This window comes from Hippocampus comes, unplaced genomic scaffold (genome assembly GCF_001891065.2).
Source record: "Hippocampus comes isolate QL1 unplaced genomic scaffold, H_comes_QL1_v1.1 scaffold7, whole genome shotgun sequence".
Classification (NCBI taxonomy): domain Eukaryota; kingdom Metazoa; phylum Chordata; class Actinopteri; order Syngnathiformes; family Syngnathidae; genus Hippocampus; species Hippocampus comes.
Window position 1 is genome coordinate 6789299 of NW_017842060.1, and position 26453 is coordinate 6815751.

The 26453-nt window shown below is 42.2% G+C and overlaps 2 protein-coding genes and 1 long non-coding RNA gene across 8 annotated transcripts in view; 1 reads left to right on the top strand and 2 right to left on the bottom strand.

The window, feature by feature from the left end:
- LOC109511103 (uncharacterized) overlaps positions 1-20626 on the top strand; it is a 31252-nt gene extending 10626 nt beyond the window's left edge. For both annotated transcript variants that reach the window (XR_002167248.1, XR_002167247.1), the window contains exons 3-4: positions 19249-19324; positions 19560-20626. This is a non-coding gene — a long non-coding RNA (uncharacterized LOC109511103). The remainder of the gene's footprint in view (positions 1-19248; positions 19325-19559) is intronic.
- map2k7 (mitogen-activated protein kinase kinase 7) lies at positions 7-12016 on the bottom strand. 2 transcript variants are annotated; one of them, XM_019861856.1, is made up of 12 exons: positions 11799-12015; positions 8975-9022; positions 5792-5930; positions 5222-5288; positions 5001-5114; positions 4141-4260; positions 3433-3540; positions 2894-3073; positions 2716-2796; positions 1629-1771; positions 1505-1550; positions 7-1013 (listed from the first exon to the last, which is right to left on the bottom strand). In XM_019861856.1, exons 1-12 carry the CDS (start codon positions 11920-11922, stop codon positions 867-869), a joined length of 1317 nt encoding a protein of 438 aa, XP_019717415.1. In that variant the 5' UTR covers positions 11923-12015; the 3' UTR covers positions 7-866. The 2 variants fall into 2 exon arrangements, with proteins under 2 accessions (XP_019717415.1, XP_019717416.1); XM_019861857.1 differs by lacking the exon at positions 8975-9022 and having other exon boundaries at positions 11799-12016.
- pkn1a (protein kinase N1a) overlaps positions 12807-26453 on the bottom strand; it is a 33130-nt gene continuing 19483 nt past the window's right edge. For 2 of the 4 annotated variants that reach the window (XM_019861854.1, XM_019861853.1), the window contains 20 exons: positions 24737-25063; positions 23949-24069; positions 21856-22001; positions 21174-21387; positions 20903-21097; positions 19551-19660; positions 19244-19387; positions 18967-19042; positions 18065-18200; positions 17768-17852; positions 16964-17043; positions 16692-16767; positions 16522-16613; positions 15986-16162; positions 15516-15578; positions 15301-15377; positions 15075-15217; positions 14868-14975; positions 14691-14771; positions 13493-13696 (listed from right to left, as the gene is read on the bottom strand). In XM_019861854.1, coding sequence (XP_019717413.1) covers positions 13493-13696; positions 14691-14771; positions 14868-14975; positions 15075-15217; positions 15301-15377; positions 15516-15578; positions 15986-16162; positions 16522-16613; positions 16692-16767; positions 16964-17043; positions 17768-17852; positions 18065-18200; positions 18967-19042; positions 19244-19387; positions 19551-19660; positions 20903-21097; positions 21174-21387; positions 21856-22001; positions 23949-24069; positions 24737-25063 — 2655 coding nt within the window. Of the gene's footprint in view, positions 13697-14690; positions 14772-14867; positions 14976-15074; positions 15218-15300; positions 15378-15515; positions 15579-15985; positions 16163-16521; positions 16614-16691; positions 16768-16963; positions 17044-17767; positions 17853-18064; positions 18201-18966; positions 19043-19243; positions 19388-19550; positions 19661-20902; positions 21098-21173; positions 21388-21855; positions 22002-23948; positions 24070-24736; positions 25064-26453 lie in introns of all 4 variants that reach the window. The other 2 variants (XM_019861852.1, XM_019861851.1) reach the window with 2 other exon arrangements.

Below are 26453 nucleotides of genomic sequence, written 5' to 3' on the forward strand. Positions count from 1 at the left end.
AAAAAAAAAAGTTTAGAATACAAGACTAATTAGTTTTTCTGAGTTTTCCCTTCCAATTGCATAGCTCATATGTGGATTGGAGCGCCTTCGCTTGAAAGCTGATCAATTGATGTTAGAAATGAGGGGATCACTGATGATCTGTGTATGGTAGACGAAAAGACTTAACAGAATATTTAGTATGCAGGGGCATGTCAACGAAATAGAATATTGTAGAAAAAGTCATTCATTTCAGTCGCTCAATTCATAAAGTGAAACCCAGATTGAGTCCTTAAACGCTGCAGCAAATCCAGCCTTATTCCAACACTAAGAAACAATTTGATTGTTGACGTGATAGTCAGATTACTTGAGGTGTTTTCCTCAACTGCAAGCTATGAAATCAAATCATTACGTTTTTCACTGTGCGTCGTGAAAAGAATACTCACTGAAGTCTCACTTTTCGTTAAACGTGTGAAATAAATGCTGTTTCCTCCAGTGTTCAAATTGAATGATCACTCGTGACTGTGTTCATATGTGGCATGCTGTACATGTGACAGTGGCACGGATGACACCTGTTGCTAAGCGACGACTAAAAAGTGACGACACATTTACGAGTGTAGTGTTGCGCACAAATGAAGCTAACTACAAGTGGGCACCTCCCTCCCATGTCTGCCTGTCCAGATTGAATATGTTATCCCATCCATCAGTCCCTCCCTCCATCAAATCCGGCACCCCAAATATCTGTCGTCATCGTCATCATCATCATTTTGTTCTTTGAGGACTTCTCCGGTGGACACAGTCTAAGGCTAGGCTTAGCGTCTTTAGGCTGAGGCTGGACTACATTAGAGAGGACAGCTGAGCTAACAGCAGACGAGGGGGCTCTCTGCGGGCTACCTGCTAAAGAGTGAGGAGTGGAGCTGGTGATGATGGCTGTAACACTGACTGCTCCGAGGCGACTCGGTGCGATCCATCACCGTCTGGAACCAACCGGCCACGTCCACGTCCAGCACCTCGTAACGTCGAATGAAGCTGTGCTCCTACAATAAGGGAAGGTAATATTACCCTAGATGATTTGATTTAACAAAAGAAAAAAAAATACACAGCGATTAAAAAAAAAATCTCCACGAATAATCCTCTGATTACTCCCCGGGGACATACAAAGATCTTAGTCTCAGAGATGAAATGGATCACTTTGATGATACTTCCTTGACACCAATTACGTACCCATTAGCTAAGACTTGGTGACATGTGGCTAAGTTCCACAGAAAATCATGCAAACTCTCAACTAGTGACCCACAAATGGGCAAGAGTTGAACAATATGCCATACTGATCGATGTGTTTGGATCCATGTTTTTTTCTATTTATGGTGTTATGAGACATATCCCGAATTTTCTACTGGAGAACGAACGAACAAACAAACAAAAAAAAAAAAAAATCTGAATTTTGTCACTTGAACCACGAAGTGTAAATTCAGTCTTTTTCACACATGAAAAGGTCAGTCCAAAATGTAGCTCATTCAAAACTTACCAGCAACTGGTGGTATTTTGGCCTTTTTCTGTGATCCTTAGTGAGGCTGTGGGGGGACACAACAACAGGTTCCTGTGAATAGGAGTGTTTATTTTGTGTGTAGGTGTGTTTGTGTGTAGCTCACCAATCTTTGACGAAGGACTGGAAGTCGAGGGAGAATCCCATGCTGAGAGGCAGCAGAGGGGGGTCTTCCTGCAGCACTTTGGTCAGAACCTCAAAGTCTGTCTTGCAGTTCTTGTAGGGAAACTGCCCTGTAGCCAATTCCACCTAGCGCACACCGGATGGCATTGACCGTCATCTGCAGTGGTTCGTTTCATCAACTGCATCACTTTCATTTTTCTCAAGTTCCATCTGCGACATTACCCAAGCTGTGTTCACAATAATTTATAAGTAAATTTGGAATTTATTTATTTATTTTTAATCCGCAACACTAGTAAATGTATTTCTTGTTGCTTCAGAACAATTTGTTTTTAAATGAGAAAATTCTGAGATACATGCTTTTTGCTGAACACTTTTACCTGCGGCAAACAAAAATGAGCGGGAGTAATCCGACCATCAACTGCTTTATGGTTGGCAGGATAACAAAATCATGACACAAATTATTTCCATAGCGCTTTGTACAGTTACAGTGTGGAGCAAATCTGGATGAAGGTGCAATTTGAGGAATTTTGGCTGCAGTCCACTTGCAGATGGCTAAAATGTGTTTGGCCTGAACAAAGGTCGATCTTATGTGATCATGTATTTTTTTGGCCCAAACCATAAAAGTCCTAGTTTAAATTTATAAAGCAAGCTCATTTTTTTTTTTGAAACAATTTCTAACTAATGAATCTCCATCCTAGATGTCACAATCATTCAATCAAAAATTCATTCTAGAAATGTTTAAAATATATATTTATTTTCCTCACAGTTAGTTCTAAGGTCCCGAGTTTGAATCCTGTGTAGAGACTGCACGTTCTTTCCGCATGTTAGGGTCATTGAAAGATTGTCCGTAGATGTTAATTGGACTTTGAAGGGTTGGTTGTCTTTGTCCTGTTACTGGCTGGCGACCAGTCCAGGGTGTACACTGCCCAAAATCTGCTGGATAGCCTCCAGCTCACCCACGAATCCGAATGCGGGCAAGTGCGACAGAAAATGCACGGATGCATATTTGCTTATTTGTCCTGAATCATAAGGGTTTGAAATGATCTGTAAGACTGTCAATAGAGTCTGACCAGAGAGATGCCAAGGCTCCACACGTCCGCTCGGATGTCATAGTCGGGTTTGGTGGGATCAGGAGGGTCTATTCTCTCGGGCTGCAAGGATAAAAACATACAAATATGTAACCTTGTGTGAATTCAGATCGTTGGATTAAGTCAACAGGTTTGCATAATTTGATTTGTCACCACGTACCGCCATGTATGCAGCACAGCCAGCGCTGCGAGTCTTTGCCTTGGAGTCGACGAGGCGTCCGCTGATACCAAAGTCGCAGAGTTTGATCTGACCTTTCGCATCCAGGAGAATGTTGGAGGGTTTAACGTCACGGTGGATGACACCGTGCTTCTCTTTCAAATACAGCAAGGCTTTCACTATCTTGATCGGAAACACATAGTGATGATTAAACCACAAAATGAAGGCAGCAATGTATTTTTTTGAATATAGGGCTGTGGCGATTGAATATTTTAAGAATCAATTATTCGAGTGATCAGATAAAAACTGATTTTGCATTATTCAACACCAATACTTATACAACATATTTTTGAGGTGCGGGCATTATTTTTGTCTACTTGGGACTGTCATCACTCTGTTGTATCTGTGACTTGCAAATGTGTGTTACTTTAAGAAAATGATCACAGCAAAGCTTTCCGGCAGAAATGTTGCTTTTACTTTTTTTGTCATAGAATTACTCCAGTTATTTAATCGTTGCAGCCCTACTTAAATGGCTCACTTACTGCAACAGTCATCTTTCCTAAGATTTGTTCTGGGATGGGGCCTTGGATTCTTTTCTTCAGCTTCTCAGCACACGTTCCCATTAGCTCCATGGCAATAAATACATCCGTCTGTAAAAGCAGGCCCATAAAAAATTGGAACATGTAGTCTGGTGGACATCACTCACAATGATGATGTTTTATTGTTGGAGTGGAACCACCAAAGAGAAACACAGCCATCGTGCTTCAACGTGGAGTAAACCCCCCCCCCCCCAAATTCCTTGAGAAAAAAAAAATATACAAAAATTACAGTGGCTTAAAATATGAAATATACATTTAGGAATAAAACCTCTCTCTCTAAACGAGTTTCCTAACCTTTATTGAGCCGAGGAACTTTTTTTTGGGGGGGGGGGGTCTTATACACCACAATAACAAAAATGTCACATAAAGTGGCTCCACAGTTTAGTTGTGTTCTAGTGGAAGATAATTTGTTTTGTTTGGGGGAGACCTTCAAGGTCATAAATCTCAAACGAAAAACAGTTAAGTAGGGAAACAAGTGAGTGTGCCTTTTTGTGCCGCATGGCGACGCAGTTTAGTGCACGCTCTGTATATCCTCAAAAGCCTCTGTAATTTTTTTACCTTATTTCCTACAGAACAACGTGACAACCAGTGTCACGGAAGGGATTCTGTTCTATTTTGGAGGTTCCATTGTAGTCTTTGGAGGATACCCACATTGGTAACTATGGCACCGTAGCACTGAATGATATAAGGACAGTCATGACTTTTCAGCACCACGTCCAGGTCCATCAGGATCCTCTTGTTCTCGTCCTTGTTTCCTGTTCGCCGCATTTGCTAAGAACACACACACATTTGGATGGCTTTCAAAATAGAAAGATGACAATTCAACAGAAATATCATAGCATAAGAAAAAAAAAGCGCAATTAATTTACCAAAGGGGCTATTTCAAAAATTTGATCAGTTCTTCAGGTAAATTCAATTACTGTATGCGCCATATGAATATATGATTAGATCGGATTATTTGTTACTTTTGCAGATATACAGCATGTTGTTATAATTAGGACATAGGGCAAATTCCTCTTGCCCCCCCCCTTTTTTTTTAAGCACCGCGACAAGACTTGCCAAAAAATGCTGTCAATGCTGAGTGTGGTTCCAGAGTACAACACACCAATAATTTTGAAAATTGTACAATGGGTCCGCAGAAATATGCATTTTTATTTGAGTGAATTTAGTTAGTGAATTTAGTTGGTTTGGAGGATTTTAGAGGCATTTGAAGTGCTCAAGCCATTAAAAAAAAAAATCCAAAGATGTAAGTCGCTAGTTAAGCTGGAAAAGTGACTACATACAGCAACAATGTCACTAATTTGGCGACACTGAAGACAAATCTTGCTGGCTTGTACCATCCGCACGTGCATATCAAAATAAAAGTCAAATGAATTTTAACATAATAAAAACAGAAAGGGCGGGTCGGGAACTGCGCATGAGGCGAATGGGGCCTGGAGGCTATACTCCGGGTCTGGAATAGAACAACACGGACAGTTGGGGGAAAGATAGGAAGTACAGGAAGTTCTTACTTTGACTGCAATGACATGACCAGTTTTCTTGAATCGCACTTTGAAGACCTGCCCACAGGTCCCGCTGCCAATCTCCCCCTCATTGATCAAATCTGTCACCTCGGCCGGATACCTCTGGAGAATGACAATATGCACGGTTATCAATGGATTGAACTTAACTTTTATATTCGGTTTTGCCTTGACTTGGTTAAAAACATGTCATTCTCATTCGGTTAACTCACCTGTCCGTCAATTTTAAGATAACCCGTTTGTTTCATGATCTCTTGCAATTTCTGGTCAATCTCTGCACTGTGGGGACAAATACAGACAAATACAATGCTTCCACATTAATGTAATGTAAGATTTGGACGCGTCAATGCATCGCGTGAGGTTACAAGTAGGGCCTAACCAATTAATCGGACAATATTAATCATTTGAAAAATGGCAAAAATCTGCCTTTTTGCTAATTGCTGTTTGTTTATTGTTCTACACACACAACACACAGATAATGACATTCAACCCCCTACACCACATCCCCCAAAAAAACCTCTAAAGGACAAAGTCATGTAAAACAGTTAAATCTTCTGCCTCTATCTCAAATCTTTATTATTGTAACCATTTCGGGACAAAGTTATTTTATTAAATATATTATTTGATGAACTAAATTGGTCCCTGAATGGTTTATCAGAATTGTATTTTACTGAATATTGGAACGGGCCCAAAAAAAGCAAGCAAACAAAAAAACAAAACAAAACAAAACAAAAAAAAAAAAACAATATTGGTCAGGAATGTGCGTTTGCGAGCTCACATACTTCTCTAGACTCTTCTGTAGGCCGTACGGTGGAGTGGGGAGGGTGAGCATATTTCTGGGGCGACAGGGATGGTGCTGAGGTGAGCTGTCTGAAGATGATGAGCGGCTTCCTGCGTCGTTGGCAAGGGGTAGCTGAAGGGCTGGTGCAGAGGGGAAATGATCACTAAGGGCATTCACACCAGAGGTCTGATTGTCAAACATTTCAAGCTGCCATTGTGCCACGATGCACTGGTGAGAAAATATATGACACGGAAAACCCCGTTCCATTGCGGGTTCCAGCTGTCCCGCTATTCTGTAGATTTTTGGGGGGGACAGTAACTAATTAGATCTAAAAGTGCAGTTCTACTACAGACCATGAGATGACGACACAGTTTGAGATTGTGTACATCTGAAAGAAGAAGAACGAAACAGGACGTACTGTATTTCAAGCCAGCCTGTTTTTATTGTAGAAAATTTTATGAATGCCATCTGCTGTAATCCTGCTTTTTACACTTACACACAGTCAAGGTGAAATTTTATGTACGGCAGTATTTTTGATGGAAATCGGGGGTGTCCAACTCCGGTCCCAATTGAGTCGATTGCGAGGCATGGAGCGGGACATTTTAATTTAGCTGCTGCGGCTTTTAATCAGGTACACTTTGTAGTCCAGAAAGTACGGTACTTCACAAATTAAAATTATTATAAAATTGTTTGGTAGGAATGTAAGATCATGTGGCAGTATCCGGACTGGAGGCACAAACTGTGGGTGTTGGAAGGTGTTTGTCGCAGTTCTACTATTTCTAAGATGACATTCGTGTAAAGAGTATCGATCACGGTTGTAGGTTTGGATACTGTATTGTGATAGAATTACTCCGTCCCTAGATCTGTGAATAACCAGGGATGACTGTATCGCTGAAATAGCAATTGTTTTGGTAGGGCTGGCTTCCTCCATGACCAAGACGCCGCGGGTGCTTTTTTTTTTCCAGGAACCTGTTGAAGGAATACCGCTTAGTGAGGGGGAGAAGCGTTAGTAAGAGTGCATCTCCACAGTTTGGCCGGCTCCAGATTTGCGGGCATAGGCTGGACAGCCAGACTGAGCCAGAAGAAGGAGAAGACAACGCAAACAAAAGACAAGGTTGCAGGCGCCGTCCCCTGCAGGTGAGGAGTAACATTGGCCATAGCGCAGCTGGAAGTTAAGAGGACTTTTCAGTTACAGGCAAACAAACACGAGAGAGGAAGACGAGTGTTCACCGCACTCCGGGGGATGCTGGATTAGAAACTGTGTCAAAACACAAACAGACTCTGCCCCCCAAAAACAAAATGCGCCGTGCAGAAAAGCCGCATGCACTGTGCGATCTTCCTCCTCCAGCAAAATTTTAGGTTATTTGTCGGACATCCGCTTTTCGCACGCACAACACACGTACACGCCAATGCTGTCCTGCCACTCTCTGACGCACAGACAAGGGAGAGGAGAAGTGATGTAAAGATAGAAAGAGGGTATGATTTGAAGGGGAGGTGTCAATGGGCCAACTAAAAAATAAAATAAATACATCGGCGGTCAAGGACGGGCCTCATCCTTCCAAGGGGATGATTCATCAGTCATAAAATAAAAATATCTAGTAAATGAGTTGCCAACATAGTAATAATTATCCACGTTTGTCTAAAATTTAAAAAAAAAAAGGAACCGCTCAAATATGGTAGGATTCAGGTTGCGAGTGTATGATGCAACAGGTTGCTTGTCGTCATATTTCATCCATATGAATTAACTTGTCAGTACTCTAAATGCAGCACTTCCTTCAAGAATATATAGCTCTCCAATAACAGACAATTCGGTATGTATCTGATACATTTTACAGTGGAAACAATTCAGTTAAATGAGATTACGCCACATCTTTGAAATCAAACCCAATTTTCCGATTCAAATCATTCTTGTTATACCCGTTTGCAGTTATTAGGATTCACAAAAATGACATTTTGACAATTGAATGGGATTAATTCAATTACATGGGCTATGAAGATTTCTGTTAACTAGCATTTTGGCTTTTTCGGAACAGACTGTTCAATCTGAGAAGTTCCACTGTAGACTGCAATAAGGCACACACAGAAAAAGATGTGAAGTGGTCCCAATAATGTCGATATAGTAGTGCCTTGACTTACAAGTTTAATTCATTCTGTGACTATGCTCGTGTCTCAAAACAGGGCTTTCTTGTGTTCAAATATCCATTCCTTAAAGTGTTGTAACTTGGGCTGATAATCAGAAAGTTCCCATTAATTCGATTACAAAAGATGCGTTTGTCTGACGGTTCTGTGTGTTTGCGAGCAAACGACAATGAAACGCCGTAGCCTTTTAGCATACGGTACAGTTTACATTCTTTCGCAAAATGGCAGTTTGCTCACCATAGAAACGGGTGGCCCACACTTTGTGGGAAAGCAGCGTTGCATTGTGGGCTACCCGTTTCCACGGAGAACGTAAATAATGCTGCCAGGACAGCTTATTCACAAGACAGCTTAAAACGCAAGAAGGGGACGCAAGGGCAGGCTGTTTAGATTTATTTTTGACTATTATGACAATAGGTTTGTACAGTGCGTAAATCGAGGTTCCAATGGATTTCATTTCGTGTGAACCAATAAGAGATGGAACTGGAACAGTTCTCAAGGCACTCTATAAGGTATGCAAAACGTGCATCATGCTTTTTGGTCTCTTTACATACCGAGACCATTTGTGTTCAAATAGTACAAGCAGTTTGAAGAATCACATCCACTGAAATATGGATACTACTTTTGTTAGCCCTTCAATGGTGCTACCCATTTTGTGCTAGCATTAAGCAAACATATTTAAGCAAAATGATATGGCTTTGTTAAATAGATGAGTCATTTTCTTTCTTTCATGCTCAGCTAGACAGTAACCTCCAATTTCGAGTGACAATTAACAGCGCAAAGCAGGCGCTTGGCCTCTTTATTCAAAGAATTGTTCCCTATCTGCTGATTATTTTTTTAGACATGAGGAAGTCTGGCAACTTTTAGTACCAGTGGATCAAAAAAGAGAGTAAGCGCAACCAGGCTCATATAAAGTGATGAAGTAATGTGAAGGAGAATTAATGGTCAACGTGGTGGTTGTAAATGGTGTAGGTGGCCTTGAGAGGGTGTATAAGAAGGGTAGGAGGATGTTGTGTGATGGCAGAGAGAGCGATGGATTGAATGATACCTGCACGCTGGGAAGGAGCTGGAGCAGGACTGAGCTGGATCACGATGACTAGACGGAGGAAAGAAAATACAACACACACACACACACACGTACATTACTATACTGCAACTACTACCACAATCACGCTCTCTCTCATACTACAAATAGACTCTCATGAAAGAGACATACAGCAAATCCTGTAAAGAACAGTGAAACACAGCAGTGATAGCTTAACACATTTAAGCGGTATTGGTACATCCAAATAGACGATGGAACACTTCATAAGCGTGAACGAAACTTTATGAAAGATAAAATGGAATCGGTAGTAGTTTTGTCCTTCAAACCAACAGGAACTGAAGGCAAATGTAGTGAAGTCCATGTATGCATTCATAATAATCCTTCAGGTAGTGTATGACAATCTGGCCAAACGAGCATCCCCCACTTCCAATCAAAGTCAGCAACGCATATTTCTAAAAGATGATCCGAACTGATTATACTGTGGTGTGGTATGGTGTGGGCCGTGTTCAGAGTGAGCATTCCTTCTCAATCTGCTCCAAAAATGCTCAGGGTAGACAGTTCTAAATATTAAACCTATTCAATACTTAGAAAATAGTAAAGACCTCCTATGCTACCTTTTCTTAACCTTTGTGGGAAAATATCATTGGATCAAGGAAAGGTGACAAAGTGCTTCTTTGCAAACATAACAAAGGACAGCTATATTTAAGTGAATTCATTCCATTTTTCCACACATACACCATCGCTCGACATCAAGAGTTGCTGACATCAGTAATGTAAGGACTTCAAAAAATGATATGCTGATAATGAGGACCTGAGCGATTAATCAAATGGATGATTTAATCGGACGATATTAGATCTATTAAAGTCAGCAAATATCTGCCATTTTTAACCCCCCCCCCCCACACACAAACACATATTAACACATTGGAACGTAACGATAATGACATTCACACATCCTCCTCCCACCAAAATTGGCTGATTTTGACTTTATCTCTTGTAAAGTTAAACAAATACTGAAAAGTACGTTTCAGTCAAACATGGAGGGAGTTTAGTCCCCTGACCGCCTGGTGGAATAAACTGTTCTTGAGCCTGGTGGATTTAGTAGAGAGACATCGCAGCCTCCTCCCCGACGGCAGCACGCCGAAGAGGCTGTGAGACGGGTGGGTGGGGTCACCTGCGATCTGGGTGGCTTGGCGGGTCAGACGAGAGTTGTAAATGTCCACGAGTGGAGGAAGAGAGACACCAATGATCTTCTCAGCCGCTCTCACGATGCGCTGCAGACTCTTTCTGCAGGACACCGTGCAAGCGGCGTACCACACGGTGATGCAGCTGGTCAAGATGCTCTCAATGGTGCCTCTATAGAAAGTCTGCATCATGGGGGGCGGTTTAAATGGATTTTAAAAATCCATATCGTTTTGGCCCTTGCTTCGAACATCATTTTGTTGGCCAGGAGGTGCTATGTTAAACACGGCTTAAAGGTTGCTGTGAGGCACCTTTCCTTAGCATTTTTCCCATTTGAGCAAACTTTCCTCCAAATACTTCAGATCATCTCACTTGGATCGGAAAGGAAAGTACCATAGCCACTGCTTCTTCTTTGTACTTTAAGGCCGTCTGGCTGCCCTGTGGCAACATGCTGCCTCCCACAGGCCAGTGGAAGTACTACAAAAGACATGGTTGAGAGGAAAAAAAGTTGGCGATTGTGCTTATAAATACTGTATTGAGTATGTATGAGTGTGGCGTGTTGTGTTGGATACACCAAACTATAAGAGCAGTACACACGCACTCGTGTGGGGTCTCTTACACTGATAAAATATGTGTAGCCTGCTTCAGTATGTGCAGACAACATCGTGACATCATTCATTTTCTGTCCTACATCTTTACTTTGACTGCCTGGCAAGGGGAAAAGTCCAGATATTTCAAAACAGGTACATGGCAAGTCTCAGAACCTTGTCACTGTACTGTCCTGAATAAATCTGAAATGTTTTTCTTTAGATATTGAATCCCTTCAGAAAGGGCGATACAAGTGCACTTCGGCATTAACAAGGAACAAGAAATTCACACAAACACTGCACGAAGAGAAAAAAAATGGGAAAACACGGTTTGGTAGAGTGAAGAAAAGAACAATTATATAGAGGTACACTTAAATGAAATTACTATTTAAACTAGCTCGTAATTTCGCCAATATTTTTAACCTAAATTACATTATACAGACAACAAAACGCAATGCAAGTACGTCCGTGTTATTATGTTATTACAGAGATGTGACTGGTTTATTCGATGAGCTAAAATCTGTTCGCCCCCGTCTCGTCAAGGATAAAAAAAATGACAGTAATGTCGGATTTTGCGGTAGGCTTAATCACTAAGAAACAGGTGCTATGAGGGAAAAGATATACTAAGAGTACACATACCCACGCAAAATGACACAAAATAACATTTTAAGGTTTATGTCGGGCCTGCCGCCAGCTATCGTTCTGCCTTCTAGCACGTTAGCTTAGCATATTTGACAGCACAGGTCCCAAACACATTCTGGAGGTGACTGTCGGCTAAATGCTTATTGACAGCGGCTCAGACTTGAAAACCTTAATTTACACACCCGGTAGTATTCGTTCCCAACACGATACAAGCACGTTAGCGTGACACGAAACCGCGTAACGCGTACGTCGGTGTTTGTTTATGTAGCTAGCTGGTTAGCACGCAGCGGCTAAGGAGGAGCGGAACAGCCGTTCTCCTTCACTCCCACCCTCCGCCTCTTTCGAGCGTTTTTCTCCCCCCCAACCCACCCCACAATTATTCTGGTCCCTTTGTGGACATCCCGGTTAACACTCACTTGGTCTCGCGTGGGATCTATGCGGACTCATGTCGATCTTAAGGTCCATACTCCGCCGAGCTTCTTCGTTTTCCTGCTTTAGTTTCTCCTCGATCCGCGACAATCTCTGTTCCAGCGACGACATCTTGAAAAATTGAGCTTCCCATGGAGCAGTGCTCGATACTGCCCCCTTTGGCAGACTGACACAAACCCACCCACCGACAGACAGACAGGCAGACAGACAGGACTATCGGAAAGACAAGACATGCACCTAAGTGTGTAAAGTCATGTGGATAGACAGGTACCAGTGTAGTTGGACGGGTGTTAATCAACGGTTGACATCCATATAGATTGTCGCGGACGAGCAGATAGACAACCACTGAGATTGCACACACGGACATGGAGGTAGACAAGCAGTTGTGTGCAGACAGACATACCGGCAAACCGGTAATATCTTATAGCTAGATGGGCATGCAGGTGAACAGGTAGACGGGTACCGTTGTACAGATAACACATACCGGTAGACAGGCACTTTTGTATAGATAGACGTACCGGTAGACAGGCACCTAAAACAATGAGTTGTAGAGTCAGACTTTCAAGTAAATGCAGGTCTGTAGGCATGCAGACAGACAGGAACTGACGGGCAGTGAAACAGGAAAGAGAGAGACGTGTACTGTTTTCATAAAACATGGAAAGAGCAGCATATACTGGATATAGAGATGACATTGAAAGAAATACAAGTAGACAGGTACAGTTGGAGACAGACAAACATGCAGATAGACCGGTACCCATGTCGTTACAGACACAAGGTGCAATTCTCTGGTTTGACAATAAGCATCTGCTCATTGTAGAGCAAGTTGAGTTCACTGGCACCACACAGTGCTAGCATCTGTCTAAAGTCTACCAAAAAATAAAAATAAAACCAAAACAAACTGTCAAATGTCATATCTCTTCCAAGTAACTTCCAAGTCCAGCCATTTGTACTTCAAGGCACCACCGGATATTTTTTTTAATGAGAAATACAAAATGTTGCGCTGATATTTGTGGCATGTGCTTATCGCACTCCATGTTTTATTGCAATCATCATACCCCAAACGCATCCAATCAAAAAACAAAGTATGTTCAGGGTATTTGGAATATTGCAATTGTCAAAAGTCCATTTGCACCAATTGCAGCTGGTAAGTGGTCACGTGAAAATCAGTACAGCATAAATAAGAAGACGTCGACTGCGTTTACGTCAAGACAGTGGTTATTTACCCTGTGGTCAACTTCCTGTAAGACCTAAATGCGTCAATTTGTCGTCAGTGGATTCACTCTTTTGACAGGAGGTAATCTTTTCTTGATTCTTAAAAAAAAAAAAAAAAACACACACACACACACACACACACAAAAGAACAGTGGCAAAAACGCGTGCAGCTCGTCTCGTCACTCTTCCTGCTGCTCTACAGAAAGACTTGCCGACATAAAAACTTAGCTGGTCCGTGTGTCTGATACGAGTACATACAAATGTAAGGCATCGGTAACAAGAGGCAGCAAGTCGACTCCTACGTATTTTGTCCTGGCAATAAGTTAGCCAACTTCCTTCAGCCTGTGCCTATAAAAGCCCACAGAAGTGGAAAACTTAACTTCAGTGTTACCCACATTCATTCACAGTGTTTTAATGAAACAATCATACGGGGAGGGCGCGCGGGCCACAAAACAATATTGCCGCGCCACTAGCAGATGTCCGAGACGTAGTCAAAGTCCAGGAAGCTGTCCTGGTCCTTGCGTGTGAGAACGCGGGGCTCTCGTGGAGGCGTCAGAGCCGGCTGTTCCGTGGTAAACTCCTCGTCGAAGTTGCTGACGTCTTCCTTGTCACCGATGGAGGGGACGAAAGGAGGAGGCACCTTCCTCTGCAGCAGTGCATCCCAGTCCATGTTCTGACACACACACAAAAATAATAATAATAAAATAGATATGTGATTATTTATCTGTTGTGTGCTACCGGGTTTAAATAGTTTGGGATTTTTTATTATGGTTTGTTTTTATTTTGTTTTGACTTTTGTTTTTCATACTCATTTTGTTTTCATGAAATCTTCAATCGGGTTTGTTCATTTTTATTTAGATTTTTTTTTGGAGGGTGGGAGGAGAGATGTTTCATTTTTAGTTCAGTTTTTATCCATCCATCCATTATCCGAACAGCTTATCAAGTTTTAGTATTAGTTTAGTTTTGGTATTACTGATAGTTGTATTTTTTTGTTAATACGGGGTAAGATTGAGGAAAGGTCACAGTGTTGTGCAAATCACTCAACAAAATATGTCATTAAAACAATAACCAGATAACCAAGTGCTCCCTGTGGCCATGAAATACAGCTGTCATAAAAATGGTCGAGCCGATATACATGGATTTAGAATCAACACCAAAAGATGATGTATCAAAAACGAATGAAATCTTTGCTATAATTACCATTTTATAGGCACAAAATGAAGTTTCAGTTATCTACTTGACAGCGTTCCCCAGCTTTATCGTGGTTCATTGTTGTTTCCAAGACCTGTCATTTATTTATGGCTAGGATATGGCACCAAAGCACTACTTTTCTCAAAATGAAGATCCTTAATTCACTGCCATTGACGACTATACTTTTTCAGTGGAGATGGGTGAGTTGAGGGTTTGATGCTGCGCCACTGTAAATTGCTCGAAAATGCTCTAAAATTGCTGTCAGTGAATGAGTTGACTCACTTCAACATAGCTCCATGACACTAAGATGTCAAAATAGGGCGGGAAAGCCCCAAAGTGGTGCCTTCACTTATGGCCTACGCTTATAACTCAGTTTCATACTGAGTCAGTTACATATCTGTGCTCCGTTGAGTGCTCGTTTTTGCTGTTTATATTTTGTAATTTTGTAGGCTCGAAAGAGAAGTGAAATGTCTCACCCTGAAGAAAGCCTGCTTCTTCACCTCCTCTGCATCCTTCTCACCGGAGCCCAGTCGCCTCTCTGGGTTCCGCCTTAGCAGCTGTTCATGTTTCACACGTGCACAAAGACGGTATATGTGTCACGAGTGTGAGTGAGTTTTGGCCACATTTATTTGCGCGCGTGGGTGTAGCCTCACCCGTCTCATGATACCAATGGCTTCGGTTGAGAGGAAGCGCGGGTAGCGGACTTCGTCATTTACAATGCTGTCAAACACCTCCTCTTCATCGTCCCCTGGGAACGGTGACTGCAAAAACACAAGGCGGAATGAGCAGGGTTCATATCATGACGTCACGTAGGGCTGAAAGACTAAATAATGTGCGAGTGAAAATAATGTGATTCTCACCTCCCCCACCAACATCTCATAAATGAGGACCCCCAGCCCCCACCAATCTACTGCCCTGGTGTAGGATGTATCGGTCAGGACCTCGGGAGCCAAAAACTCTGGCGTCCCACAGAACGTGCTGGTGCGGTCCCCGTAACCCATGCCTGTGTGACAGGATGAAGATGAGCATCACGGGACCCTTATCCAAACCGGCTCCCCCATCTGTCAGGAACCAATCAATATTCACCTTCTTTACACAGCCCAAAGTCGGCAATCTTCACGTAGCCGTCTGTGTCCAGCAGCAGGTTGTCCAGCTTCAAATCTCTACAACAACACGTTTGCTGAATCTCGGATCATGATCGTTATCATTCACAAAATTAAGTCCAATTTTATAATCTAATCATATACAACAAATAATAAGCAGTGCAGTGAGCATGTGTCTTTTTTGTGAGTTCCACTCACCTGTACACAATCTTATGGTCATGTAAAAACTGAAGTCCAAGAACCACACAGGCAGCATAAAACCTGAAATTCAACAAAAGATGCATGATTACACTCATGCACTTCAGGGGCATATCATGGAATCCTCAGCACAGTGGTGCTTTGACATACAAGTGCAATTTGTTGCATGACCACATTTGTAAGTCAAAACACTCAGATATCAAATCATCTTTCCCCATTGAAATGTATTTTTTTTTTAATTAGGAAAAATAGTGCATATGCTGACACCATCTAATTATCTGATTGCGATATGTCATTGTGTGAAAGCGCACGCAGTTGCGGCAAAATACCGCTTTGCTGGTTCTGGGTAGAAGGCACTAATTCATACATTTCTCCTCCTCTGGCTGCAAAGCTTCAATTTCCTTTTTGCTGTGGCATACCTTTGAAAGGCAGCAAATCATTGTGCTGTGTGGCGATATTTAGTTACGTACACAGCTCGTGGCTCGGTGAAGACGTCGGTGTGGATGTGCATCATCAGGTCACCTCCCGCCGTGTACTCCATGACAAAACACACATGCTCTGGAGTCTGGAAGCATGCAAACAAGTTGACCAGGAAGGGGTGCTGCGACATGTTGACCGTCTCGAAGATGCGCTTCTCACACATCAGGCTGGATCAGGAGTAGTGAGTAAAATAAAAGGGACAGAAAGAGAAAGGACATATTATGCAATGCCGACTTGTGAATGTCTCGAATGGAAATTCTTTTTCTCTGGAGTGCCTGTCTTAACTGTGTAAATCTTTTATCTAATTTCTAAAAGGGGTCTTTGAAAAAAGCCATTCTACTAATTAATTTCACAAACGAGTGGATGCGTAACGTGACTATAATTCCTGATCCTTGCCAGAATTGGCTGAATGCATGTCATATATCCAAATACAATACCTTTTGGGTGCTTGATACATTGACAAAAACATGGCCGTCATTCAAAGTCCGGCAACAGTGGATTCTGCAATGAAATGCGTTCAACATACCTTTCAACTTCATCACGCGCTATAATATCGCCTTTCTTCAGAGCTTTAATAGCAAACATGGTGCCCGTCTTTTTGTACTCGGACAACAGCACCTGCAAACAAGGCATGTAAATTGTTATTTAATTCAAGGGTTTGTGACAGTTGAGGCTGAGGTCCCCAAGTAAGTGTACCTTTCCAAAATGGCCTCGGCCCAACACGGCTATCAGCCTGAAGTCTTGGAGAGAGAGAGGGCCTTTCCTCTGCTTACTGCAGACATAAGGGACGGTTTGACAAGACACTCATTTATATTCATTGCTAGAAATAACACATTGGGTGCTTCATTACATGTCATTAGTACAGACACCGGATCTTGGAAGCTTGTGCAGCAAAAGAAGTAACCGGTCAGTGTATGTTACAAATGGCGTGTGTTGGATAATGCATTCCGGCATGCAAAAGTGCATACCTGATGACAGACGGGGTTCGGACAGGGCACTCGGGGGTGAGGTCTGGGGGGGTAAAGGGCTCGATGATTGGCGGTCGGTCCTGGCAGGGAACACGAGAGGAATGAAGGAGAAGACAACAAGGGTGCACATAAAAAGACAAGAAAACAATGTCGTGGCGTGCGACACACAAACATGGGCTGTTGAGGCATTTTCTCAGGGCATGAGGTTATCATTTTTCAAAAATGTGTTGAACAATCTATCATCTACCATTCACACCTATGGACAATGAACAGTCTGCAATCAACATGCATGTTTTGGGGATATAGGAGGATAACCCACATGAGCATGGGGAGAACATGCAAACTCCACACAAGAGGACCTGAACTGAGATTTGAACCGTGACGTGCTAACCACTATTAAACCGAACTGCCATGTAAAAACTGATTTAAATGAAAATAATACAAATAAATGGGTATATTTAATCAATGTCTCCTGAGCATTCACAAGCGTGATGAGAGCCTTTATGGTGTTTGTGTGTACGTGTTTGCCTTGCGTCTATTTTGTCAAAGAGTAGGGACAGGCATTTGACTCAATCATTAAAACAAGTTGAGTGCAATTTTTCAATAAAAGTTACTGTTGTTTATCATTAAAATAGAGCCAACGGTTGAGTGCAATTTTTCAATAAAAGTTACTGTTGTTGCTAATTCTGTCCACTGGATGTCACACGGATGCTACATGACATTTATTAGATTGTGTGGACCAAACCATACCAGACACACACACACACAAACCTCCCCCCCCGCCTCCCCCTCTCTCTCTCTCACCGGTGTGTGCATGTCCGCATCTCGTTTGTAATCGGCCCTTATCGGCGAGTCGCTATCCAGACTTAGCTTCTCCATGGAGATCTCCCTGAAAGCGCCAAACGAGACACCGGGGAGAGCGATGCGCGGCATGTCAGCAGGAGGAGACGCACAAATGAACAGAAAGAAGACAAACAAGAGGAAGGTTAGACGTGGGGGCGGATGCTTCCAACAAAAAAAGGGGAAAAAAAAAAGGTTCGAGGGTTGCTGATGGATACATGTAGATGAGTGGCAGGCACGTGCCAGTGCCGTGTGGCTCACCCAGAATTGAACGCCATGTTGTGTGCACTGGGACTATAAGTTCCAGAGTTGTTGACAGTGGGAATGGCGTTTCGGAGAAGTCTCACCCACGTCCCGATGTCTACGTTCATTTGGCGAGCTCGAAGGAACGCCTTGCCTGGAAATATAAACAAAGTACACACGCCGCTGATGAAGGTTCTTTCGGGTATCTGCAGGCATTTGGACATTTTGAACTTGACTTTTAAAATAAAATTTTGGATGTTGCACAAATGCGCAGTCAAAGTGCATCTCCTACAAGACCAAATGACCATCGCTCTGATCAAATTCATTCAATTCTTAGAAATTAAAGCACTGGGAATGTTCTTTTATGGTACTGGCTGCCCAAAGTAGTGGTGAGCACGTCTGCCTCAGAGTTCAGAGGTTAACGGTTTGAATCTTCCTGTGTGGAGTGCGGCATTTGGAAAAAATAATTAAGGCCATGTTGGGGATAATTAAGGCCTTAAATGTAGAGATTTTTGAAATGCACGGGCACCCTGTCCTGAGGAGTCATCATCGACATGACGACTCATTGTTAACAGCGCATTGAAATACTGCCTGATGAAGCTACAACACACAAACACGTTAATTGCTACCTCTCTTGCAGTGTCAATCAAAAAAAAGTTGCCATAAAAATAAATAAATAAATAAATAAATAAATAAGTGGAATCTTTGATACAACTCTTTAGTTGGACCTATTTTGATCATTCACATGTACCTAATGAAGTGTCCTCTGAGTGCCATGCGATCTGTTGCATTAAACAAAAACACTGTAAATGAAAATTGGTAACCACTAGAGGTTGCTACTCGCTAAATTGAATTGATTGCTGAATGATGAGCGTGTGGGGACAGCTAAAAATCGATTCAATTCAAAGAGATGTTCTCACCTTGCTGCTTGGAGAAGATCTTCTTTTGTCTTTGTAGGCGAGGGACTCTCTCAATAACTGGATTGAAGAATGTCACCTTGGAAAGCAAGCGGAGACCGGCTTGATTTTTCATAATTTTGAAGCCTCATACTACACACTTGGCATTTTATTTAACCATTCAAATTTTGCAGCATTGTTTCTAACACCCCTCTGTTTGGTGCCAAATTTAGAAGACATTTTATTTTTACTTCACCGGAACGTTTAGGTTGCAGTACATACATCATGAATGTTTTTCTACCTCAGCTAACAGCAGGCCCTGAGGCTCCAGCTCCAGCTGAACTCTGTGCTTCTGGTTGTCCAGGAACTCTTCCAGCTTCAGGTACTTCACAGCACACAGTGAGCGATAGTCCTTCCAGTACACCGCAATCTCCATCTCCCTCGACTATAACATGCAGGGAAAATGCATGCAGTTTTTACTCAATGAACATGATGATAACTTGGGCCCAAACTCTGAATGTGCCGACTTTAGCTTGTATTAAAATAGCCCAATTTTTTTTTTTAACCCAGTACAACATATGACTAAATATCAATTTTATGTGACTGACCCTCTCCAGCTCCACAGTGAATGTCTGGTCCCACGCCTGCTCCCCGACAGTTTTCCATGCTGTCTGGCCCACCACTGTGTTATCCAGCTTGAGCACGGCGCTCACCTCAGCTGCACGTAGACATACAGCGTATTTAGTATGCAGGTGACATCCCTACACAAAAAGCTGACAAGGCCAAGCATTAGCACATTTTATATATTCAGCGTTTTTTTGGTCACTTGGTTTATGCTATTGAGTTTAAGATTCCCCAAAACCTGGCAGACTCGAAAAACTTAAATGTCAATCTGTTGGATATATTGCTCCTCTTTTTTTGGCAAAGATGTGAAAGATTAAAACCCATTTTAAAATATTGCGGAGATATTTAAAAGCATGTTTGGTAGTTATTCGAGTGTATGTGTAGAATAATGAAAGATGAATGATGAAAGTGGCCGTGGAAAGAAAAGGTGTTGAGTAACTTCTGATGTGAGAACACCGACAGCCCAATGTGAGGATTTCCTGTCTCGCAATCATAGACCCAATATTAAAATTGCCCAGATGCAACATCTGATGTTAGCAAACGTAATGCATTTTGACTTGCTTCAGTGGCAATGTGCAGGGATAGCAAAAGAACATGCTTGGGCAAAAAAAAGAAAAACTCATGTTTTTCCAGTTGTTCGTATTACAGAGGTACCAGGACAACTGCTACAAAAAATGTGGTGGGTTTGGGTGCTGGAACAGATGAATGGAATTTCAAATCATTTCAGTAGGAAATACTGATCTACAAATACATTTTGTGGTGAGTCTTGGAGCCAATTAAACTGTTCTGTCAAGAACTATTGTACAATGGAATGCCGGGACATGTTTCGTGAGATACTACCCTTTGTGGTGATGTAGGAAATTATCCAATTTCATTTAATTTGTCAAAAGTTGATGATGTATGAATTGCAAACATGTCTTTGTACATCTAGCTATGCCAGCAATGTAAGATTACAGGCAGAACAATTAAATGCTCTTCCATTAGATGGGAGAAGGTGGAAGGCGCAATAAGGCGCAATGCCTAAGTGGTCTTTAAAAAAAAAAAAAAAAGTGTTCATTCATTATATTGTCACATTTGTATTTCTTTATAAATCCTTGTTTCCGATCGCTTGGATTAATTAACAATTCCCCAAAATTAAAATTCACTGATTTGCAAAATTGCTCCTCAAAGAAAAAAAAAATTTTTAGCCTAAAATACTTTTTTTATAAAATAAATTTTGTGACATTTTGGATTGGCGGTGTGCTTTGAGATTTTTTTATTTTTATGTATGTTGCCTTAACAAAGGTCAGGAAACACGTCACCTCGAGACTCGAATTAACTTTTATGTTGTACTTACAAGAGAGCTCCTCCGTCTTACTCGGCGTCTTTCCGCTGACTGAACCACTCCGGCCGTAGAGTCCCTTGTTGGCCCTCATGAAAGACCGTGTATCTCCAGGGCTGTAACAGGGTAACATGACAGCAGTTCCCTTGTTGCGCCCTGGGACCAACTCCAACAAGCCAACACAGCCAAGCAGCTGCACCTGCAAGGTCCCTGCACACACGGTTGAACCAGTTTTAAAGTAAAATCTTGTGACTGGTGGTACTGAGTCTTGTTTCTGGTCTCATACCTGTGAGAGGTGAGGGTTTGTTGAGGGTGCTGTACTGGTTGTGTATGTAGGGGGCGCCATGGCGAGAGCTGAAGGCTGGTGAAGAGGACAGCACCATCTCCTCTTTGATGACGTTGGCCTTAGGGTGGTCCTCAGGCAGCTCGGCCAGACGGTGGTCCAGAGAATCCCTTAGCAGGTCCAAGCGCTGAGAGGCCTCGCTCAGTCGAGACTGTGCCTGTGCACACAAAAGAAGCAAGGCAGCTTTAAAAATTATGTTTAGAGAATGGGGATATTAAGGAAAATCACCTTTTTAAAATGTGTGTATACAAATGGTTGGATCACTGGAGTGCTTGCCATCAAATGTTAAAAAAAAAAAAAAAAAAGTGTAAATCCATGGTTATCATTTTAAGTCATCTTACGTCATTGTCAACAAACTAGGAAGATTTCAGTTTTTTGGTTATTTCGAGTTGTGGTATGCTCAAATGCGCAGAATCTGCGAGACGGGTGATTCTGAACCACTGTGCCACGAATTGGGGGAAATTATATCAACATAGTCATTATTAATCTACTGTAACGCAGTAGCAAAGTCAGACTTACATTAAATATGTGTCTGAAAGTCAGTTGCAGGTCAAAAATATCACCATCGTAAACTGAAGGGTGCCTCCTCTTTTGGAAACACAAAAGCATCAATAGCTAACTTTACCTCCGAAAGGGCTTTCTTGTCATGAACCTTGCTGGCCCCCAGGAGCCTAAGCACGTTTTTGGCCCCCTCAGCAACAGCATGTTCCACCCTGTAGTGATGCCTCAGCTCCTCGATGCGAAGCTCCACCCCACACATGTCGTGGTTACCTAGAGTGACATCCGAGACATCATGTTACATTTCCAATCCAGGAAGTTTTAGTGGAATTCTGTCTCGTCACAGTTCATGCTGAGGCAACAGCGTCCTGGTTTGCTTGTTTGGTAATAGTTTTAATGGAGAAGCACTCACCCGGAGGTATGCTAAGTGATGATAACATCAAGAATAAGTGTCACAGATGAAGCACACGGAAGAGAAACAAGTTGAGCCTGGAGGTTTGTTTGCAATCTATTAACTGCACATTTGTCATCCTCCATAACGTTCAAATCTTTCAAAGGATAATTTTCTCTTTAAAGCCAAATTTTAACAATATATTCGCAAAACAGTCGTTTAGACACTGTGGTCATCCTCATCTCCAACATCTGAGTGGTCCACTTAGACAGGGCCTCTCAAGAGTGGGTAATGCGCTTCATGGCGCAGATAAGGGACAAAGGGGAGTGGAAGAAAAGGAGGTGGAAGATGAAGAGGATAAGATAGGAGGAGAAAAACAAAGCATAACGCAATTGACTTTGTCCAGCTGCTGAACATGGATAAAAATCTCAAAGTATTAAAAAGGTCTGATTTGTGAACGGTTCAAAATGTTGTATGAGTGATAAGGTTGGGGGCTTGGGGGTTAATAAGAGCAGTGGGAGTGGAGTTGGCTTATGGGTGCTTGTATCTCCTAATAAGGTGGTCTGCCTTGAGCATGGACTCCGGCAGATCACCCCTCCAGGGGGTGTGGTCCCTGGAGACGTCTGTGTACACTCGACACACAACCTACCTACCCCGTGTGTGTGTGTGTGTGTGTGTGTGTGTGTGTGCTTTAAATGAACCAGAATAACTTAAGATCATCTATGTGGGAGCACAGCATGGAAGAAAAATGGGAGCGCTGACGTCATTAGCTGAAAGCTTATGATTCCTAATAACTACATTATGTTAAGCGAGAAAATCTGTTTTGTTTAAGGGACATGAAAGGAAAAAAAAAGACAATTGGATTCATCGCATGATGGCAATGACATTGCATGATAAATTGCATCAAGCAATGACATCTAATTTCACCTTGAAATAAGAACATCTAAAGTATTGGAATGCTACATTGGCTTGTTAGAAGGAGAAGAGCACCTTAATTCCCTTATTCACGTCACGTCTGTAAGGGGAGCATTGAAGCTTTAAAAAAAAAAAAGCTGAAGCATGAGACGACAGAACTGACAATACAACATGGACAAAAGTATTGGGTCATATGCCTCAATCTTATTGCATTGTATCATCATGGACTAACAGTATACTTCCAGGCAGAACAATGAATGCATGGATGAATGATACTGTTTTTGAAAGGCCCATTTCAGTTATCAGAGTCCAAAAAGGAAAGCTTGGATGAGTGCACTCTGGAGGAAGCCTGTCAAACACTTTTGAGATGAACTTGAAAAGAAACAGAGAGCCACAAGGACACCTTGTCAAGTCCCAACGGCACCTCATAAGCCCCCTACCATCTTGTAGAAAGGTTTTCACAGAAAAGTGGAATCTGATTTAAATGCAAAAGAAAAATTATTATTTTCTGCCCTTTTTCTATTCCTGTAGGTGTATTCCATGGTTTTCATGATTATTCGTTCAGCTGTGATCCACCACCTCATCAAAGTCATTAACTGGGCCTTTTTCATTCCATTAGAGGGGTAGGAATCGTCGACAGCACTCATTGCCTGACACAAAGTGAGTCACTTGCCATGAAATGGCATTGATCCCTCCGCCAGGGCACATAACGTACAAAACATCTGAGCAAGACACCTCTGACATACGTCAGTTTGAGCATGTCCTTTGTACCGCTATGCTTGTCAAAATAAAATATAAGTTCTTCTCCATCACACTCCTCCAGAAAGTTTTGTGATAGTCACTTGAGTTATTATTTTTGTATACTCCTGCTAGCTGACAAACGAGCATCGTTGGCAGAGGTAACCTGCACCTACCCTGTGTGTCGTCGTTGTGCTCGGTGGCCTGCACAGCTTTGCGGATTTGCATGCGGATGATGTCTATTTTGGTTTTACTGTCCTGCAGCATCTGCTGGGCAGTCTGCAGCATCTTCTTATCCTGATGACACAAACAAGAAGGTCAAACTCGGTCAGACCTTTACACCATATCGTTCCTACTCTCAGTCAAATAAGAGATTTTCAGATTTAGGGTAACAATGTGGCGAGCGTTAGAGAAGGGAGGATAGAGATTCTATACGTTGTCGTATTACTATTCCAGTGTAGCGTCAGCAGGTTCCAAGGTTGAGAATCAGGAAGGTCAACTCTACAATGAACCATGTGGGGGAGGTGTGCGTGAGTGTGGCTGTGAGTACATGTGTGTAAGTGTGTGAATGTCTGTATGTGTGTATGTTAGGGAGTGTGCATTTGAGAGAGTGTGCGACTGCAAATGAGCAAGTGTGTGAGTGTATAGTTTGTGTGTGTGTGTGTGTGGCAGAGCTTGAGTGCTGATCCTCACTTCTACCTGCCCGTCTTGTTGAAAACAATGTCGCTTGCAATGTCACAATCAAACTTTTTAATGATATATGATATGCAGGATAAACGCTACCCCTATGTATGGCAATATTCCGCCTTTGTTGTGAAATGCTATGGTCAATTTCCTGTTTTGTTTCTGCTGCGGCTACTTTGTGGAATCTCTCTGCGTGTGAAAGCGGTTGTAAACGGCTCCTATTTTTGTGTACAGACATCCAGAGTATACATGGATGACTGAACAATATTGAGTAAAGTACCTTGGTGGAGCCATTGGCGTAGATGGGGATCATGTTCTCAACTCCTTGCTTGACTTTGAGCTCAATGTTGAGCTGCCTCTCCAGGGCAGCAATGCGCTCCTTGTGGGCTGAAGTTCTGCTCTCCGCCCCAGGAGATTGAGGACATTCATCTGGGACATGAGAAAGGTTGGAGTTGATGTAAAACTGACACAGCGTGCAGAGTATTCGTGAGGACAGCCTACCTTTACTCTCATCTCCTCCTTTCACTACAATGTGAGCGTCCAGTTCTTGGAGCTGGGCGTGAAGGTTATCTAGCCTACGATTGGAGCTCCGAAGCTGGGTGTCCACCTGAATGATTCAACCAAGAGAGTTAGAGAGTTTTAGTTGTTTCAAATTCTCTCTATCTGGACCACAAGCATTTATCATTCCAGCAGTGGTAATTACCATATTTCCTCAGTCACTCAAATAGACTCTGTGTCACAAATAGAGTGCACGTCATTCTCTAAATTTGTTTTGGCGACGTGTCTCATTGGAATTGAGTTTGTGATTTCTAACATCCGCTCGGTGGGCCACTACGTTACTATGTCGGGCCACCCGAGGTTCATTAGCGTCGGGCCGACTGGGGCAGTACAAATGTAATTCATAAACACATTCTTGTTTTCTAATATTTAAAGTTCAGGTCAAGTCCTTGCATAAGAAATGGCTTGAACAAAATATACAGCCCAGAAAATGACAAATGTGAAAGCTTCAGTTTTAGACTGGGGGAAAAAAATCGAACATGAAAAAAATAACTATATAGAAGTAATATTTTCTGAAAGGGCAAGTCAAGTAAAAAATTTGCCCCCTGTAGTTTTAAAACGCCGGCCGACTGATTAGCAGGTCAGCCTTACAGTACAGAGGTCTAAGGTTCGAATCCAGACTCCGGCTTTCCTGTGCGGAGTTTACATGTTCTCCCCGTGCCTGCGTGTTTTTTTTCTATATATGTACTCCGGTTTTCTCCCAGATTCCAAAAATCATGCATGGTAGTTTAAGTGAGCACTCGAAATTGTGCTTAGGTGTGACTGTGAGTGTGATTGGTTGTTCGTCTATCTGTGCCAAAGTAAATAAATAAATAAATAATAACATCACACGTTTGACATTACATGACGCCGAATGGAACTTTCTCTCAACGGATAGTCAAGTAGACTCTTGTAAACATGGCAGACACATTTCACATTTACAAAATTACTGCATACGTTAACGTACAAAAAAAAAAAAAAAAAAAAAGTAACATCACGCGTTTGACATTACATGACGCCGAATGGAACTTTCTTTCAACGGATCGTCAAGTAGACTCTCGTAAACATGGCATACACATTTCACATTTACAAAATTACAGCAGACGTTAACGTACAAAAAAAAAAACGTTCACGGGTTAAGATGAAGTTTATGTATGAATTTCTCAGGTCAGCCTTACGGTACAGTGGTCTAGGGTTCGAATCCAGACTCCGGCTTTCCTGTGCAGAGTTTACATGTTCTCCCCGTGCCTGCGTGTTTTTTTTCGATATATGTACTCCGGTTTTCTCCCAGATTCCAAAAATCATGCATGGTAGTTTAAGTGAGCACTCGAAATTGTGCCTAGGTGTGACTGTGAGTGTGATTGGTTGTTCGTCTATCTGTGCCAAAGTAAATAAATAAATAAATAATAACATCACACGTTTGACATTACATGACGCCGAATGGAACTTTCTCTCAACGG

Bases quoted from the DNA above. Each gene is read 5' to 3' on its own strand.
- map2k7 (XM_019861856.1), bottom strand. From the start codon at position 11,922: ATGTCGTCGCTGGAACAGAGATTGTCGCGGATCGAGGAGAAACTAAAG. The intron at 5,115-5,221 runs GTGAGTTAACCG...GTCATTCTCCAG, and splicing joins ATCTTAAAATTGACGGACAG to AGGTATCCGGCCGAGGTGAC. The intron at 1,014-1,504 runs GTAAGTTTTGAA...CCCTTATTGTAG, and splicing joins CAAAATACCACCAGTTGCTG to GAGCACAGCTTCATTCGACG.